The sequence below is a fragment of the Cylas formicarius genome, unplaced genomic scaffold (assembly GCF_029955315.1).
Source record: "Cylas formicarius isolate icCylForm1 unplaced genomic scaffold, icCylForm1.1 PGA_scaffold_10__41_contigs__length_53128322, whole genome shotgun sequence".
Lineage (NCBI taxonomy): Eukaryota > Metazoa > Arthropoda > Insecta > Coleoptera > Brentidae > Cylas > Cylas formicarius.
Window position 1 is genome coordinate 30148853 of NW_026844214.1, and position 21340 is coordinate 30170192.

At 30.8% G+C, this 21340-nt stretch overlaps 1 protein-coding gene across 7 annotated transcripts in view; it reads right to left on the reverse strand.

The window, feature by feature from the left end:
- Positions 1–9659: 9659 nt before the first annotated feature.
- LOC132708820 (WD repeat-containing protein 7) overlaps positions 9660–21340 on the reverse strand; it is a 48123-nt gene continuing 36442 nt past the window's right edge. For 3 of the 7 annotated variants that reach the window (XM_060681440.1, XM_060681432.1, XM_060681423.1), the window contains exons 15-28: positions 20028–20096; positions 18482–18577; positions 14673–14842; positions 14199–14506; positions 13733–13862; positions 13552–13676; positions 13336–13492; positions 13076–13274; positions 12720–12896; positions 12544–12670; positions 11951–12137; positions 11772–11898; positions 11519–11689; positions 9660–11100 (exon numbers count right to left, since the gene is read on the reverse strand). In XM_060681440.1, coding sequence (XP_060537423.1) covers positions 10928–11100; positions 11519–11689; positions 11772–11898; positions 11951–12137; positions 12544–12670; positions 12720–12896; positions 13076–13274; positions 13336–13492; positions 13552–13676; positions 13733–13862; positions 14199–14506; positions 14673–14842; positions 18482–18577; positions 20028–20096 — 2216 coding nt within the window. In that variant the 3' untranslated portion in view covers positions 9660–10927. The remainder of the gene's footprint in view (positions 11101–11518; positions 11690–11771; positions 11899–11950; positions 12138–12543; positions 12671–12719; positions 12897–13075; positions 13275–13335; positions 13493–13551; positions 13677–13732; positions 13863–14198; positions 14507–14672; positions 14843–18481; positions 18578–20027; positions 20097–21340) is intronic. The other 4 variants (XM_060681464.1, XM_060681449.1, XM_060681456.1 and 1 more) reach the window with 4 other exon arrangements.

Consider the following 21340-nt stretch of genomic DNA (forward strand, 5'->3'; position numbering starts at 1 on the left):
GTCGCGATTGGCATCGAGTCCTCATCTTTGTTATAAAAGTTTCTCGTTTTCAAAGAAAGGGTCACCTTTGTCAAAGGAAATTTCCATTTTAGTAGTCACATTCAATAATTTTTTAATTTGTATCCCAAATTTGTGGGAATCTTGTCAGAAACCAAATAATTAATCTATCACAGTTTTCAAATTTAAATATAACCACCAAAAAAAACTGGCTGTAATTGAAGTTCAACGGTCGACCAAAATCAACCACGCATCGCTGAACAAATCAATTGACAAAAAGCTTTCCTGGTAGACTATGCAACTATGAAATAAAGACGAAGACTTAACCTAATTTACTGTATTTTGCGAAGCGTTTACATTTTCTATTCTAAAATGTTTATGAACTTTATTATTTATTTATCCGAATAGAGCAATTCTATGTGGTAGATGTCAATCAATGGCTATCCAGGCATAATTTCTCTGTTGGATTTAGTGGCGGGAGAAAGTATGTACTGGAGGACATTATAACTGTCCTAACTGTACCTTTCAAGGCTCAGCTTATGACATATTATTACACTTCGAAAATGTACACAAAGGAAGCTTATTAACTTCCTCAGTATTTATTCTAGAATTGGAATGTGAGTCTCATCAAGTACGACTGCACCCAATAAATGATGACTTGTTTTATGTATTTAGGGCACCATCAAAGTATCCAAAAATATTTCAAAATTTTACTTTTTCTTCACTAGATAGGAAATTTAAACAAGGTACCAACATCAAAATTTTACTTTTTCTTCACTAGATAGGAAATTTAAACAAGGTACCAACAAAATTGCCTGCAGTTCAGCTATGGAACCAAATCCAATTGGTTTCAAATTATATATATCTGTTGAAAAATTTCCCAAGAAAATTGTTGTGTACATGTGAATTAGACGTAGAAAATATCATTAATGGTTTGATTTTGCCCAAAGAGCTTAAATAACAGACACAGAAAGACATTCTGAAGTAAAAGAACAAATTGATACTAATAATTATCCAGTTGTTGTTAAGTCTAAGGAGTCAATCCAAGAAAATGTCGAAACATCTACAACCTTAAACGAGGTCATTAAGTCACAAGCTTTCGAGCTAGTAAACACTAACTATAAGCGCACAAGTAAATACAAATATTTCAAACCCAATTAAATATATAGCTTATCAGGCTCTCATTAGAGAAACATATTTTATTGTATAATTCAAGTTACTTTATTGATTAAATTTTGAAAAAAATGTTATACAAGATTTAAGATTTAAACACCTGCATATACTGTAGTTGACAACTCCGTTTTAAGGGAATAACCAGATAAAATTTCCAAAAGATCCATTTAAAGACTAAAGTAATACAGATTTTTTTATCGCCAGTTTTATGAAACAATAATCGAACTATTGTATATCTTTTGATTTTATGCCCAACTAGTAATTTCCCACACTATTTTATTAGTCTCTTATAATCGACCATTTATTTTCCTTCCCTTATCTTCTCACGCTATAAAACAGGAGTTTAAGTAATGGAATGTAATGTAAATATATTTATAATGGTATATATAAAGTCCGTTAGTCTGCATATAGCAGCTCTTAAGGAACAATTTAAAAAAAAGTCTGTGACTACAAATGGAGAGTGTCTTTTATATTTTAATGCTGGTTCAAATTAGTTTAAGAGCGCAAAGTGAATTGTGTATTGTCGTTCTAAGCAAGAGTGAAATTGCACTTTCCGATCGGGCAAAGCCTATCGAAAAATTTACTTTTAATGATTTTTTTCGGGGGAGACGTAATTATTCATCTTGGAATTAATTTTAAAATAAAATTGCTTATATTGTTAATATTTTATATACATATAACATGTACATTATTAAATGGCTTTAAACGCCTCCGTTTCTTCCCTCAGTACTTGTTTCTTGATATTTCTTAACATGATTTAGAGTGTATATGCCTAAGCCTTATACCATCCTTTCGCTGCACCTGTTGATCTATTTCGACACACGCCCCTAGCTTTCACTATAACATCAGATTTAATCTTGAAGCCAAGAACCCTTCAGATAGAGTGGATGCGTGTGGGGTAAGCCCCAAAAATATAATGCCCGTGGCAAGTTGTAGTGAACTTTTTTTATTTAACCTATTATTATTTCCGCAATAATATAAACAACATTTTACTTACGAGGGTGGTTAGGCAGGAGCGGGGTGAGTGTGTAATCAGAAGGTCTGAATATGTTTATAAACATATTGCATACTACACTTTTCCAATGACTTAAGTTTTTGGGCAAAAAGAACAGTTTCGCAATTTTCAAAAACTTTTATAAGTGAGGCACTTGGTAGTTAGGCAAATTTAAAGCATTGGCATTTATTTTCAACATATTTATATAGTTTTTAATATACAAGATCTAAATTGATAACATGTACATTATTAAATGGCTTTAAACGCCTCCGTTTCTTCCCTCAGTACTTATTTCTTGATATTTCTTAACATGATTTAGTGTATATGCCTAAGCCTTATACCATCCTTTCGCTGCACCTGTTGATCTATTTCGACACACGCCAAGCCAAGCCAAGAACCCTTCAGATAGAGTGAATGCGTGTGGGGTAAGCCCCAAAAAATATAATGCCCGTGGCAAGTTGTAGTGAACTTTTTTTATTTAACCTATTATTATTTCCGCAATAATATAAACAACGTTTTACTTACGAGGGAGGTTAGGCAGGAGCGGGGTGAGTGTGTAATCAGAAGGTCTGAATATGTTTATAAACATATTGCATACTACACTTTTCCAATGACTTAAGTTTTTGGGTACATTTTTGCAACACAGCACGAATATGTTCACTGAATAACGTGAAAGAACTATATAATCTTTGGTGAAGGAGATCAACATCGGATAAAGAATAGCTTATAAATGGATTAAGAAGACAGTGTAGTCAAATCTTATTTTTTTTCCTGCGTGTTCAATCAATATCATACTGTACTGTTTACGGAGGGCTAAACCATAGGAGATACTTCGATAACATGATGTGTGAATAATTTGGCCCAACAGAAAAACAATCAGTTATACTGTACTTTTATATATTTTGAATATTTGCCATACATATTGCTAAAACCTTTTCATATATATATATATATATATATATATATATATATATATATATATATATATATATATATATATATATATATATATATATATATATATATATATATATATATATATATATATATATATATATATATATATATATATATATATATATATATATATATATATATATATATATATATATATATACATTTAATAAGAACGTTAAAAGTAGAGTTTACAGAGATATATTTCAATGCCCAGAAATCTTTGGTGTTCTTGTTTAAAAATATTATTTAGGGACTGAGGGTAAATAAAAAGGGCTATTCTTAGGGCATAAACTTTGAACAAGTAGAAGTTTAATAACTGGAACAAGAAGTAACAAGTTTAAAGGACATTTAGAATTTCTTTGTTTTTTCATTACTTATTACCATTGAAAGTTTTAAATATTCATAATTATATTCCTTTTAAGGGAAGTTAACAAAAATGAAAATACAAAAAACCTTGATTGGTAAATAATATTCCATTAAATCACTGAAATAGAAATTACATTCAATCACATTTACAAAAAACATTACAATATACACATTTTTGCAAAAAAATGTATTTGATTTTCAAACTTCAACATCAAAATTCAACATCATGTTAATAAGATTCTTATAAGAGTAGTAAAATTAGAAAAGTAAAGTAAAAGATATTTTCAACACTTAACTACATTTTTTAAGAAAAAATATTTAACATTTTATTTTAGAATAAAGTTATTTTTTTATTAAACAAAAAACGTGCATATTGAAGAACTCTTTGAAGTTTGAATTTTTGGGATTTCAGAGACAGCCTGGACGTTCTTAGACATCCAGTCGCAGATGAGAATGCACCAAATAATAAAACAAAAAACAGTTAAAACATTTTCGTTGGCATAAGTCTGTTCTGATAAATTTTCACTTCTGGATGGCAATGTACTAAAAAATTGACGGAATTTTAATAAACCTAATAATTTAGTTCAAGCAAAGAGCATCCTGGGATGTGATGGAAGCAGAAAAAATGCTGCAGTAGTTTCCTCTCTTAATGAATCATACTATCACAAATAATAGTGGGCGATTCAGATCATAACTTTTTAAACATTCAGTTACCAAATTTACTGACCTTCACGACAAAAATATTGCTAAAAATTGTATGCCCTCAAAATATAGTCGCAAAATGGTGAACTTAGTGACATTATTTGTAATGAAACCTTCAAGACATTTTACTCCAGATTACAGTAAAATTGTTTGATGAATTCAATTAATTTTATAACGTTGTATGAACATCTATGTGTATATATTCCAAAAACATTTACTTTAAATAAAATATGTAGACACGAATATAACTAAGCCAATTTCTATAAATATCTAAAAAATAAAAAGTATAATTTAACTAAATATTTTAATAGATACAAATAAATAACATAACGTAACAATATCAATTTAAACTTGCGATACATAAGTTAATAACTGTAATAAAAAATTTTCTAATCACGAATGACAATTTTATCCACCAATTTAGAATTCCCACGTGAAAATAAAATATTTCCTTTCATTTTAGCGGTAAGACCATTAAGCGGTCAGTTTAAAAGTGAAAAATTAATGTGTTAGTAATTCTTATATCATAGGGTATCGGTACGTACTGCAGAATATTAAGCATAATTGCAACATTAATATAGCAGCATTAGCCGAATTTTAAAGCTATGGTATACAGGGAAGCCATTGATATTGAACATAAATATTGGAATAAATCTGAAACAGAATTATTTTGAAAATTATTTAAAAATCGTCTATAACCGATTTTTTTAGATCGATATTCTAAATGCGATTTAAGGACTCTAATCTCAATCGGGAATAAGTACAAACCAAAACATATCAGTTTTAAATTAACCAACCAAAAGGCCAAACAATATTCTAATATTTTAATAGCAAAATTTTATACAAAATATTAAACTTTACTTTCTTGTTGGAACATTCTATAACATTTTGCTTGCACTCAAGTTGATCCAGATATTCACAAATAGTTCAATAGTTGGGAATTTTATGTGACTTATACATTAAATCCAGGTATTTTTTACTTATTATTGTTGGCAATAAATGTCTAAAATATTCAATCTATTTCCAGTTCATAATTAGTTCTATGCCAAACACATCTAATGGAATGAATTATAATATCTTTAAGTCAAAGAGAGAGACGTTGGTGAAACGCAATATTAATGTGTTTACAAGAAAACTTAAAATACCCCATTGCGATAAAAAAGTACAAAAACCCTAATAAATGATGAAAACCAGATAAGCTCACTTGAGCATAGGAATCAATTTCTTAGTTAATTATGTTTGCCTAAATTAAATTATAAAATGCAAGACTAATAATTAGAAGGAGAAATGTAGCTGAATTAATTGTTAACAAAAGTCATTTCAGTTCATACCTTCAACCTTAAAATCATCAAGCAATATTTAACATAAATTATACAGAAATATTTCTAAAAACTCAAAATCTTTTACAGACGGTAAACACAATACTGCTTTGATAACAAGTTGCAAATATGTTTGAAATTTTTAATAAAAATAAGATTGCCACTGAAGGAAAAATTTTGAAAAATATCCGATAAAAAATTAAAGGATGTTAAAATGGTGGACAAATATAGTGCAAAAAGAACAGTTTCGCAATTTTCAAAAACTTTTATAAGTGAGGCACTTGGTAGTTAGGCAAATTTAAAGCATTGGTATTTATTTTCAACATATTTATATAGTTTTTAATATACAAGATCTAAATTGCCAATTAAAAATATCTCGAAAATGATGCAGCTGCCTGTATTCGATCGTCCGTTTTGCACATTATTGTCGTTTGACTTTTATCAGTTTATCTGAGAGGCCTTGGATAGCTAAAAGAAAATTAACTTCCATTTCTTTTCTTTATAGATAAGTTCACCACCCAGAAATAAATGTTTCCCGATGTCCAACTAACATAACAAAACAAAAGTGATATATCTAAAAAAGCTTGATTTTTTTTCTTTTATATTGGATCCAAAACTCTACATTTGTTAAGCACATACCGGGTGTTCCAAAAAGGCCGACAAGGGAGAAAGAGATGGTCCTAGAATTTTGAAAAAGAAAATGTATGAAGTAAATCGGTCGAAATGAAATGCTGAGAATTATTTTTGAGTTTCTGAAATGACCATCAGGGGGCGCAATTGTTATCTTAAAATTTAAAACTCCGATTCTACAAAAATTTGTAAGTGCGTACTATTTTAAAGCTGAGACAAGTTCACATTTTGTTTTTAACGCTGTTTGTTCTATCTCTGGAAAGAAAGTGGTGAGCGAGGCTTAACGCATTTAATAAACTTGAAGTGGGCAAAGAGGTTTTTTTAGGCTAACAATAGTGCTATGATTGACGCAATTCTGGTTGCTTACTTGCTTACGTAAAGTTGGATTTTGGGGAAAAAAATCACTTTACGGGTTGTTATTAATGGCTTATTTTTTTCGGTTTACCAAATAAAATGTTATTATTTATGTTTATTATTTTGTTTTATAATCAGTTGACATGTTTAGCTCTTTCCAAACATTTATTCACTTTTTCGATCATATTTAATCACTAACTCGGTCACTAGTCAATTGTTGGAGATAATAAATAATTCATTTATAAATATCAAGGTTGGCATGAAAACCCGTGTCTCATGTCATTATTTGATGCTTGTCAAAGTTTCTTGATTACCTACCGTTTTAGTAAGTTTAAATTTGGTTAATATTTATTGCATTAAAAATCGTTTTTAAACTCATCGTCGAAAAATAATGATTATTTCAATATACATTTTACTACTTAAATAATTCGATAAATTATAAAATTGGTTAGTCTTGGTTAGGTTTTGCTTAGTTGACTAAACCTCATTATTCACTACTATTTTTGTTTTGATTTCTTAGTGGACCTACTTTGACGAAAGTTGAAAGTATGCCAGTATTTTGTTTCATTTGCGAAGAAATTTTTTCTACTCAGTCAAATTTTAATAGACTCACAAGAGAAGTGCAAAGTGATGTGGAAAGAAATGATGAAATAGCCTACTACCAAGATAAATATATATTTAAATGCTTAGAAGGATGCGTGACAACATTCAGACTTACCGAATCATTTGCAATCTCAGCACAGTTTTCAGATATCTTCAGAAACATTTAATTTTTTTAGGGTTGAAGGTAAGTTAAATAATATATATCTTGAGGTTTTGGTTCAAGTATTTTTCTATAGAAAGGGTTGCCATATTATTTATAAATTTACAAAAAATTAAGTTACGCCGCGCGCTGGCGCCGTAGGTGAATTTTTTTTAGAAAAAGTAGCTCTATATGCACAATTTTACCCAGTAAAATTTGGGGTCAAGGAATATATGAAAAATAACGGACAACCGGATTCAACAGATCGAACAAACAGATGGCATTAAAATAATGGACTGTTCGTTAAAAAAACGGACGTATGGCAACCCTACATTTGCAAAGTAGAATTTTAGCTTTTGGCTTTAGAACAAAGAACTAGAAACCGGTTGTGGAATGTGGACAACTCACAATTATCTTACTTTAATTGTAGTAGATCAGGTGATGGATTTTATATATACTATAAATATTACTTTTTTCTGTAATAAACTTTATATTTTTCACAGGCAAGTCAAGAACAATACCACAGGAACCTCGAAAGCAAGATGAGGAAGTTCAGGGCAAAGCAAAATTAAATTTGGGTTGCTCTAGCCAAATCATTTTAAAGAAATTTGAATCAGGTCAATTTGTTGCACAATATTTTAGAGACCATTATCAACATGATATTGATTTGAAGCACATTCCTTTATCCAAGGATTTTCGTGAAAATTTTGCTTCCCAACAAATTGTAGAAGTTGCTCCTCAATAGTAAGTGTGCACATAGCATTTTTACATATACTTAGCACATGCATAACATATTGCATAAAGGCAAAAGCATATGGTAAGCATGTTCCAAAATTACACTGTGCATGTTCTTATCACATGCTGAGTACATGTTACGGACGCACTGTAAAAGATGTTAAGTGATTGATCACATGCTTAATATGTACTGGAGCACACATCCACTGAAAAAAATAGTAATAAAAATGTTAAAATATTTTATTTACCATGTATTATATCCAAATACATTGAAATTGTTACCTAAAAATTTTCTCAAAATAAAAAAAAAAGTTATGTAATACGTGGTACCTAATGAATGTTTAAACTTTGATTGATCAGTTTTAAATGTTGACTATTTATCTTCTGTTCTTATTTTTTCCACTACGTTTTTATATTTTTCCTTCAGTATTTTATCTACAATTAGACAACAAATTCTGATCTGATCTGTTAACTATGAAGGACATTAACAACATAAAGACTTCTGTTAATATTCCCTTAAAAGATAGACTACGGCATAAAAATGATTTTACAAGTGTAGAAATCTATGTTATTGAATGTATTCAATTAGGGGACAATAATTCTGTAATTTTTTACAAAAAGCAAGAAGACTGTCTTGAAAATTTTGATAAACAAAATACAAAAAGAATGGTTTAAAAAACTTGCAGATAATTTTGTATGTGTAGATGGAACACATGATTTGAACTCATATGATTTTGAAATGACTACCATCTTAGTGTTAGATGAATTCCGAGAAAGATTCCCAGTGGCTTTTTTGTTTTCAAACAGAAAACATCAATTCATTTATGATTTTTTTAAAAGCATATTAAAGATGCTGTAAATATGACAGTTGCAAATGTTAACACATTTATGACAGATATTACTCTTATTTACTATAACAGCTGGATATCAACAATGGGTTCAATTTCTCTTCATTTGTTTTACTCCAGGCATGGCAACAAAATTTGACAAAGGTGAAAGATATTGCTGAAAGAAGTCAAGTTTATAAAACTTTAAAGCATTTGCAAACATTATTAAGTGAGGAAAAATTTGAAAAACAGCTTCATTCATTTCTCAACATGCTATTGACAAGAGATTATACACGAGAAATAAAATTATTATTATGATAACAGAGAAAAGTGGGCGTACTGTTATCGAAAAAATAAGGCATAAACACGATGTTTTTGGAGAACAGGTATAAGGTAATAAAATATGAATATATGGATGGTAAAAATGTAAAAAGGCTTGATAAAACTTCGCACGCACTTCAAAAATTTGTTACTCAGAAGGCAGTTAGTAGACTAATAAAAGTAACAAAAGGTGATACTTTCAAACATCTTATTGAGATTAATAAGTGTGGGATGTGCAGTAGTGATTTAAAAATATCTGGGAGTGATAATTGTTTTATTTTTTCATAGGAAAAGAAGATGAAAATCCATATTTACTTTTTAGACAAAAAAGTGAAGATGTGTGCTGTGGATTAACATGCCGATATTGTTAGCATTTGCCGGCATATTTATGAATGTACATGTCTTGACTATATTATTAAAAATATGATATGCAAACATATTCATATTGTAAGGTTGAAAGATTTTAACGATCAATCAGTTTTAAATTTTTTGTCAGGAGAAGAACAATCTAAAAACTTGATATTTTGGTAGAAAACCTAAATAGTTCATCACATGTCTCCAATAATTCCATTGTCTCAGATACAGAAAAAAAGAAAATATTGGTAAAAAATGCTGCCTTAAATTTAACTACAAACCTTAATAAGAAACATTACACTTCCGATGAATATGATGTTATGTTAAAAAACTTAAAAGTGCTGAATTCTTTAAAAACAAATTCCATATTGCCTGAATGTGAGTATAAGAACAGACATAGAAAGAATTAATTTTTAGAACCAGCAAACAAAAAATTGGTCAAACAATTGACATTTACATCAACAAAAAAGAAGCGACATACAAACAACAACAGGATTGCTAAACCAAATTTAGAAGAAAAACAATTATTAAGAGAATCCTTATCACATGGTCAGTATCCAGGCTCCTGTTAAGTAACGCTATCTACGATTTTTTCTTATACTCAGAGAAACACAAAATATTCAAAAATAAACAACTACAGCCCTAACAACTAAATGTTCGGACGATGTAAAAAATGATAAAGACATTTTTATATCTATTTAAATTTTTTTTTTGCTTTGTCGATTGAATAATCAATTTACGCACATTACGATAGCACACAAAGTGCTATTGTGATGAATTATTTTTTATTTCGCACGAATTACATAGCAAAATGACGGAAACATACCAAATTTGCTGACAAATAAATATTCGGACGCGAATGTTTATTGACCAAGAAATCAATGCTACCCATGCAAACCAAACGATTTTAATTTAATCCAATTAAAAAAGTATATAATATCTAGTTTTTATAATGTAGTATTATACTCTAAACTTTAGGTTTATATACTCCATATAACCTAAGCCGTAAATTAAAAGAATCTCAATAAAATTAAATCTGATGTACTTTAGTAATTCAGTGGTTATGAATTAAAATTTACCGCCTACATCTACATCATATCGTTGTGTTTAGTTTTTTCATAAAATTATTTTTAATCCGATTATGTCATAACACTTCATCTGGAAGCAATCACAATCGCGTAACTCATAGCACGATTTATAATCTAGGAAAAACCCTTAATCTTTTTAATATTGTATCTCGTTGCAATTCCTGGGACATCCTGTATAGGATACATATCTATAATATTGGTAATGAACATTCATTGTGCGCCCATCTCTTTTTTACATTTAAAATTTGAAAAATATGTTACATTTCTGTTTTTTTTTCAACAAGCTTTAACATACTTATGTTGGCATTTTTACAAATGCCTCACAAGATTGTTCAAAAAATTATTGCGACCGTTAACTTCTAAAGCATTTAAACATTAAATCGGGTCTCTGAGCCATCCGCCAACATGAGTGTGACAGTACGATTATTTATCCATATAAGGCGGGCGAGTCGCATTGGATTGAGGCGAGCAACATCCGCAATTGGTGCCGTACTATAAGATTTAACGTTTTTGGTTTGCGCCTGCCCCAAACCAAACATGCCTGTAAAAGAAATAATTTATACATTTTTTTTTTTAATTCTACTTCACAACTGAGATGATTGGGTGATTGGAGGAAATATATTTTGTCCATGTCCAGCTATATTCAGAAAACAACTAATAACTTTTTAATTTATATTTCTGAGAATATTAGCTTGTTTTTTCCCAATTCCAATATATATTTCGTTTCATTAGTGAATAATTTTGTTTAACATTTAAAACATTGCAAGGAGGGTGGTCCATTAATTTAATCGTAGCTACTCTTGTTAGTAGTCAAAATGGCGCCAACCTATAAAACTTAGACCTGTTATATGTATGTTATGTTAAAGTATGCTATGTTCTTAGGTCATCTTTTCACTGCCTGAGATTTCTGATTGGGAGAATTATAAATCCAATGAAAAGATTTGCCAAAATTCACCTACCTGTGCTGGTCTGCCAGAAACTTAGTTTGTTTTCTGAACAAGCGTAACTAACCAAAAATTTTCCATCTGGACTGAAGGCGCATGCTGTTACTGCACCAGAATGCGCTGGAATGGTTGTGCATTTACTTTGTCTTAATTCGTAAATCGTCAGTGACCCGCTATTCGATCCAACTAAAAAATACATCTGTATAATCTAGTTTCATTTCTTGGATTTGGAAATTTTGCTGTAAAATTAAATTTTATGACCACTTGCCTGCTATTCTTCTTGTGGCCGAACAGTGTGACACCTGATTAAACTTGCATACAGCAGGAAATACCTCCTGCAATCCTTTATTCTTGATTTGACTCGGATCCAAACAGTGAAGGATAATGTCCATCAACTGCAAAAATATACAAATAGATAAACTTGTACAAATTCAAAACTGGATCAACCTCGACTAGAAGGTCACTCATTTCAGTCTGCATCTTTTCAATAAGTAGTTCAACACCTCTTAAAATTTCAGGTTTGGCTTTATGCAATACGTTGTTATTCATATTAATGTTGAGAGTTTGTGCATTCTGTTGCATCGCATTGTAGCGGGCCACTTCTTTAGCCATAGTAGTTATAAATGCTGCTGGCCTAAAACATTTCAAATATCACACTAAATTAGTTTGGCAGGATTACATAATATTTGGAATTAAAAACTTGGGTTACCGCCAACGTTAATTACGAAAATATTTTAATCAGAATGAAATGAATTAATTCAATTTGAATACTTGTTAAAAATGCGTACAAATTTGACACGAGTTATGGGATAAATCGCTTAAACGGCTGATATGCTATAAGTAATGTCAATACGAAATTCATAATTGAAAGTAGTAATTACATATATCTAATGTTAATGCTAAGTTAACAAGTGTTTATATAAAATATTTCTCAACAGAGGATACATGGCAAACAATGGTAAATAATAAAATTAATAGGGTAAATAGAATTTTTAAAAGAAACTGATCTATTAGCATCGTCGAAAGTTTTAAATACTAACCTTGCAGTGGCGATTAAGGTCAAGGCGTGCCTAGCCGTCCTGCATGAATCAGCTTGTGCATTTAAAGGAAGTCCGTATGTCATACTAGGAACTAGTTTATCAGCCTCCGAGCACAATTCTAATAAACCTAAAATTATACAGGGTAAATAATGGAAACAAAGAACTTTTGGTCTTACCTAATAGTACTTTGCTAATATCAAGGAAAGGTGCCCACACAGTGAAACCCCGCCCGATGAGGTCAATTGCTGCTCGGCGCAGTGGAATATGCGCAGGCAGACGTGGGGTAGGAGGCGCTAAAAGCAAATGGGAAAGCGCCATAGCTGTCAATCGTGCCAAATTGTTATTTCCTGAACCTGGAATTAAAAAAGTTATGAAAAAATCGATAAACTTAAAGGATTTTAATGACATCTTGTCTTTCACCTCGGGTGGTCATATTGATCAGCTTTTTCGTAGAGTTGCTACAGGTGCTACATTGTTAGTATAGAATTTTACTTGTTAACTTAGAAGCAGAAACATGCAATAAAGGACTTACCAAATCCTTCAACAAATGAACTCTTCCTTCTGTCATCACTTATTCTCTTCTTATTATTCTCAGTACTTGTAATATCTTGGCCAAATTCTGCTCCTATTACACCCAGCAAAATGACAGCAGTTGATTGTTTCTTTTTCAATTCCGAGAGACTCGACGGTTTTCGAACTTCTTGCTCTTCTTCTTCTTCAAATTCTTCATCCTAAAATATTTTATTTAAAGATGTTTGTATTTATAAAATTATCCAAACTATGAATTATTACCACTGAGTCCGGTGTATTTGGCGTAGGACTCGAATTTACATTATTCTGTCCTATAGGTGGAGAAGCGGCTTGCTGGTTAATAGTTTCAGTTTGCGTGTACAAAGGAAGATATTGCGCCCAAGAATCTACTAGTATTTTTCTCCCTTTTGGGCCCATCCTAAGTAATTGTTTTAATATAATAAAACTGCTTTTTATACCAAATTATATCCCAGATACCTAGACAATTCTGCCAAAAGCAATGTTTGTGCAGCTTCCCTAACTTCTACACAATGATGCTGCCATCGTTTTGCCATCATTTCAACCTGAGGTTTTTTGAAATGTTTAGCACCATGTTCAACCACCTACAAATGATATTCACGATCTATGTTGTTTTTTTTAATTGAATATAATATCTTACTTTATCTGTAAGTAAAACACAGTGCAATGTTGCTAAAAGAGACCAGCCTTGCTTAATTTGGGCTTGCTGCTGGGTGTATATTTCCTCCTGTTCCTCATCTGTTTTACTCCAATTAAGTCTTGTTGACGCCCTCAAAAAATACCATACGTTTATAAAAATAAAAATTAATAAAAAGTACCTTATATTAGAAGCCATTTTAGTACAATGAAAAATGCTCATTTTGTTTTTTATCAAAATAAGCGTGATTCTACTTGCTTGTTAAATAAACGTATTTGAATTTTTCAACATTATCATTTATTAAATCAAGTGGCAAAAAATTATAAAGTTAAAGTTAAGTAATTTATTTCTGGTACCTCTGTTATTCAAATCAGAGTTCAGCTTAAATTTATTTTTAAGACTTTCTAAAGTAAGAAAACAGCTTTTTACTAAACCATGTACAAAACAACCAAAACAAATTATTATTCACCTATGCAGCTTTCGATTTCTTTCTTGTTCAGGTATGAATGTTGCATTGCTCATGCTCATAAGGGTGTGACTTAAGGCAATCACAGCTAGTAGATGGTTAGTCGTTAAAGTTGTACTTAGTTCCCAATGAGTTATACTGGTAAATACACGACAAATCTTTTCTCTTCTTAAAAGCTCGGGAGGTAAGCTGTCTGCTAATCCTAAGTGGTCTAACCCGAAATCATCATCAATGGGAATTGTATTGTGCCATGTAGGAAGGAACAGCGACATATGATTTGCTTTGGACAGTACACCAAATGATATAGGCACCTGACAAATAAAACATATTTTATATTACTTTACTTTTGCCTGTTAATGAATAAAATTTGCCAAATTTGTTGTGTGGTGTTTTTATAAATTCTGTATCGTTTTACGCCATTATTATCATCTTTACTTTGCTTATATTTGTAGTAAATTATACATGTTTGTATATTACCATTGGTCTCAGTAAGCCCAGTTTTACTTGACAAACGCGATCAAGATCATCATCTAGGCCCCAAGAATGCAACAGAGATAGAAGTAGCTGTGCAATTTCCATACCATGCGACGTGTCAAGCACCCCCAGAGATCCAGGCTTGACCACTTGCCTCGAATTATCATTGCTGTCTAAAACGCAGTTAAACAAAATCGAACATTTACTACAAAAACAAAAACTATTTAGTAATTGAATGTCAATTTGAAATAGAAAAACATTATCATATTAAAAACCTGAGTGTTAGAGAACATAATTAAATACAACAACTACTAAGAGAAAACTAGAACGAAAACCTCCATAAAGCTTTTAATTAGCATGAGTTTAGGATATCAGGTTTAATTATTAAATTAAATAATGAAGTCTATTCCAGTATTAATATTAATAAATACATATTATAGTGTCCCGAGAGTATTTCTTAATCACAAAATTTGACTGACTTTTTCCATAGTTGTTTTACTAATGTTTGAAACAGAGATATCCTACAAGGACCAAATTATATGCATTACTAAATTTTCAGTACACTTAGAGGTCAAAAATTTATCTGCAAAATAACGCATGCTTTATTTAGCTAGATAAAATATCCCCTTCCCGAGATAATCATCGTTCGACGAGCAACAGAGTAAAAAGAAAAAAGCCTCGCTTCTGGGAAAAGTGCAACTTTGCGATTATTTTGAAGTGCATATTATAAAGGGTGATTCAATAAGGGTTTCCACATTAAAATAATAAAAAAAACTCGGAAGAATATAAAAATATACAAACATTGTTATTTGCCATTTTAGATTAGTGTATTACAATTAGGTATGAAAGATGATGTCATTCAAATGGCCCCCGCGACTCATGTGGCATGACGTAATTCGTTTATTGAAATTTCCTATCACTTTTTGACACAATTCAGCTTCTATGCCGGCTATTTCGCGTCTCATCTCCTGTTTCAGCTCTGGAATAGTGTTTGGTTTATTTGTATACACTTTGCTTTTTAGATACCCGAAACAAAAAATCTAGGGGAGTAAGATCACATGATCGCGGCGGCCAATTGATATCGCAGTTACGTGAGATACTCCGACCAGGAAGCTTGCCCCGCAGCAATTGCATCGTTTCTCTGGATGTGTGACAAGTGGCTCCATCCTGTTGGAATCACAAATCTTCAATGTCCATACCTTCCAACTGCTCCCAGAAAAAATCAGATATGTTTCGATAGTGAACAGCATTAACCGTAACAGCGTTCTCCGCATTATCCTCGAAAAAAAAGGGCCAATTATTCCTCCGCACCAGTCACTTTTTGGGGATGCATTGCTTTTTGAACAATCTCTCTTGGATTTTCTAATCCCCAAATACTAGCATTGTGTTTGTTTACAAAGCCACCAACGTCAAACTGTGCCTCATCGCTTAAGATGATTTTCGTTGAAAAATGAACTCCTTGTTCTCGTATCCATTCTGCAAACAAATTTTTGAACCACATTCCAAATTGTCCTCCCAGAAGGTCGATTTTGCGCGCCGAAAAATTCACGTAGAGCCCGAAATGCATTTTTTCTTGATCGACCATTTTCATAATAGGCTTGCACCATTTTTACACGTTGTTCAGTCGTATATTGCTCCATGCCTAATTTTGTTTATGTTTTGAGGTTATAAATCTCATATGATAATAAACAAATACAGTGGCATTTCAAAAATATTTCAGATTGTAATGTGGAAACTCTTATTGAATCACCCGTTATTTATACTCGCTCCATTCGATCAGATTTACATTAATAGATCTTGTTGTAGTATTTGGGCTAACCAACTGACCAATTCTTAATTGACTAGTCAAACATCTTGCAATTGTAGAGTGTTATCATTATTTAATAATAACATGTATTTTATAACAAATAATTATGCGTTTGTGATGTCCAATTTACATATAGTCCCCTTCAAAAAACATTTGAAGACTCTGTGTAATTCGGGAAATCCCAATAATATTGATTTCATCTGGTTCCCAGAAAGACGCGACGGCGATGTAACCCACAATATAAATAAATATAAATTTCATGGTATTTTTTAAATTATTTTGGTCAATTAACACAAAAATATTTGACCGGTCAATTCCAAAACCCTTTTTTGTTGTAAACATCTTCGAATCAGTCGCTATTTTCAGTGCTTTATTTAAAATAAATAATTTTTCCATTAGTTTCCCGTTTTTTATTAGTTTATTCTTTCGCATAAGATGTTCATTTCACTTCAATGAAAAACTTCTTTCGCTAAAATAGGAGTAGTGTGAAAGAAATACTTTTGCAGACCATATCACTACTAGATATATGCTGATAATACAGACAAGTTCGCAAAAACGAGTGGAAGTGTGGATATCGTATGCGAACAGTTTCTGAAAAATCTCGATTTTTGTAACATAGTTGTGGGCAAATTCCCAGAATATGATTTAATTGTAAATATATATAGCTTTTTTCTAAAATGAAAATCACACCATGAAGTCTTTCTATTGATATTTATATTTATTATATTTTTTTCAATTAATATATCATATTAAAATTTTATTAAATTATACGCGGTGATTCCAAGGTTAGAATCCCAGAGCGAATTTTTGGGGTCCGATATGCATTAATGGCAACATGTAAAAAAAATAATAAATATTATATTTTGACCATATTTATATACATATTTAGGCCACACAAATTATGCGATTGCAAACTAGTTTCCTTGCATTAGCGGAATTAATAAACAATAATAATAAAACAAACAAGATTATCTTGAAAGAACTGTTGGGCTTTGCAATATCGCTTTCATAACTTCAGTGAATTTCTTACATCCGCGAAGATACATCACACAGAATGGAATCGCAGATAACTATAAGTTTAATTTATTTGTTGGAGACCTAAATCACAATTTTCAATTGTGTATTTAGTTAAAGAGTTGTTTAAACTAACATAGTCTTTATTTTATAAACCGGATGGGTGAACGCATTATTATTTCTTAAAAATATAATTTACTCTTATACTTTAAACTTTCGTCTGTAATCGATCATTGCAGTTACTTACTTACACATCAAATGCGAGCGATATTATTTGTAATTATTGTATAACTAATAAATTTCTTATTGTAATGTTTGTTTGATATGTAATGAGTTGCGTTTAGTAAAACATAGTATAACGGATTCTCAAAAGTAACATTTCAAAAATAGAAATTGAGGTAAATATATAGTTTCACATTTGATACCAGACAGTGGTATTTGTTCGAAACGTTGTGCAGCTAGCAAAGTAACGAGAAACACTTGTCTCAGTTTTATTCTATTTTTTTTGTTATAAAATTGCAATTTTTACTACAAATGAGCAAAGTCTGGTCAAACGAATGAACTAATAAAAAAGTCTAATATGTTCTAACAATAAAAATCAGGGTTATAAAAAATATACATGAGGCTGTCGATTCCCTCTTTGAAAGCAATATAGTGCACACACAGTTTTAGGTGAACCAAGATAAAAAAAAACTATCTTAAAAAATATAAAACTTACAGACTGTCAGAGTTACTTCAAAAATACTTACTAAGCTTGAGCAGATAATTTGTTGACATATGCGTTTTTTTAGGACTGAGGTTCTGATTAGTAACACAGTAATGACAGGAAGAGCGTTTTACAGATTGTTACACACGCTATAAGATACGCACTTTGCCATCGCCATTTTAAAGACTTACACAAGGCACATATATTAAAAAATAAAATATAACGAAAACCCGCGTTTTTATTTGTTATATATCAGGATATACCCATCAATTCGCTTAAACCAACCTTTGCAGTTATCACCTCCTTTTAAGACACTCTCGGCTTTGGCTTGAATTTTAGTGTGTACTGTCTCAGCGCCTTCCTTCATTTTTGCCAATATACCTATATATAAATAATATGGTTACAGACCCTAGAAAATTCTGAAATACCATAAGAACTTTTGTAGAATTAACAAATGGAATGATATTTGATGGCAAATTTAAAACATTCAAACAGAAACCTACAAGCTCAAACACAAAATCAAAAACAAACAAGGCTAACATAAAATTATTTCGGACAACCTATCTAATAATATAATCTATAACAAAAAAATCAAATGTGTTTTATAGATGATACGTGACACATGCGAAACCTATCAAATACATTCCAAATACTGATGCAACAAGTATGTTACCAAATCAAATTTTTAAAATGGAAGTTCGAAAAGGCCACTAGTAGGCACTCTAAGATGAACTGAAAAATCAAAAAATTCGTCCAAAGGAGTGCAATACCCAAATTTAAATGTAAACACCATCTTTTGTTATTAAAGAAAAAAACACAGTATACACACCATGCATAAATCTGAAGAGGGTGATATGACCACAAACTGCAATGAAACATGGCTTTCAATTAAATTGAGAATCTAAATAACGTGAGTTCTGGTTTATGTAGTACAGCCTCTTGACTTATGTAGTCGCCTGATGAATGGGTGCTTTATAGTCTCGACCTGAATTTTATAGGGAATTAAATAAATTATTGCTAATTACAACTTTTTTTTTAATGCTTAAACTAATCAACGAAGTGGTGAAAATGTTAAGAAAGAATAAATTGTCTGCCAAAATTTCCAAGCACAAATTTTGGGTAGGTTAATTTTAAATATGTACGTAAGATTCTCGCAAATACAGAAACACCCTAAAAAAAAAGAAGCAGAGAAACATTTAGCAAATTTAAAACTAATAATTGTATTTCTTTTTACACAATTTATGTAAGTTTCAATGGTTCTCAAAGTCAGTTTAAAGACAAAGATGTAATCAAATCTTTCCTAATCATTTTACAGATCCATCGGGATCATTGTATAAACAGTCCCGATTGTCGACTTCCTGGTTTGCTAATACATTGGGTAAGAATAATATATCATAAAACCAACAAATTTTGGATGGTAACGTCATCCATAGCAAACCTCGTCCTAACTGAACCCTGGATTGTCTTTTTAACGTAAATTGCTGCATTCTATATGGTAATAAACGTCCCAATATATTCCATATTTCTCCGGCCTTGAAAACACTAACAAAATATGCGTCCATCAAAACTATCGCACAAATACAAACATTTTGAAGAAAACCCCGGATGTAAAAACATTGAATTTAAACACAAACTTCCAAAATATTTTCATACTCAAACTTAGCTTCAAACAAGCCTCTTCTCAACGTTTCGTTAAAAAATAAACCAAGTAAATAAAGCTATTTAATTCTGCTGACAAGACTGAATTCACATGCACTAAACAAATGCACCATTGAAAAGAAGGACCAAAACTTTTCTGGCAATCTAAAAAGCTAATTCAATAATCCTTTACCATGTTTGTCTTTTTCTTTTATGATCCTCTCCATATTTTCGGCCTTGTCTTTTACTTTTCCAAAAAATTCTTGCAATAAAAAGATAAGAATTAATAAGTAAAATATGTTAGAATTACAGTAAATCAACCTCCTCAGTCACTCTTGTCTTTATAACTCAAGCCTCAAGAATATATGACAATTTGCTATCTTCCGAGCGTCCATCTACAACCGGGCGTCCATATATGGACGCCGGGATGCAACGCTATAGAAACGGTATATACACGATCTAAGTAGTCCAAATTAAAATTGTTAGAAGGAAGGAATTTTCTTGTATATTGTTAGTTCAACTGTATACCCGGTAGAGGCGCGAGACCCAGTCTCTGTATATTTTAAAATATATATTCTACTTTCAGCTCGTCGATTTCCAGGCGTCCTTTACGTGTTTGTTACGTGGCAACACTGCCACTATTAACTTTCCAGACTGGCGCGAAATTGTGGGGTAACGGGTCTGCATCGCCTAGTTATTTTGTTTTTCATATTGAATGAAATCGATTGGCGCTCCATAGTGCTAGCATGTAGAGACGACAAGTTTTGTTTTTTTATATGCGAATGTTATGCAATAATTTCTGAATCTTTTTTAATTTTTAGGAACATCTTTAGACCTATTACCTTCTTCCGAATATTTCTAATAAATACTATTTAGAGTGTTGTTGGAAATATTAAAAATATCGAATTTAAATATTTATATTATAGAAATATTCAATATAAATGGTTGTCTAACCCAATAGGAAAAGAAGTTGTTGGAATTTGCAAATTAAAATATCATTTGCTAAATAATTATCTAAATAATTGGGTAATAAAGTATTTTGATTTGATAGTATTATATTAATATTAATATGTCGCCTATTAAAGTCTGCAACATATAAAAACTATTTTACACTATTTTATTGAACGATTTAAGTTCTTGACCTTTGCTTTTATTCAAACCAAAATAAATGTGAAAAGTAACATTTCTATATTTTAGCAATAATTATCATTTTGAAATGAACTTTGATAAAAGTTATTCGATAAAGATGTTCTTTTCAATAGTTTTTTTTTCATTGTCATCTAAGATATAAATAAAAATAAAGTTGGACAAGTAATGAGAGGGATAAAAAGTAAAGTACAGAATATTCAATAATGTGTTACCACTGCAATGTACCTAAACGTAAGTCGTAACAATGTTTTTATAAATATGCTCTCAAAGTGCATAACTAGTTTATAAACCTCTGAACTAAAGTAACTTTTAGGTGATTTCTACATATTCTCTATAAACTTTTGCCTCGGGATAAAA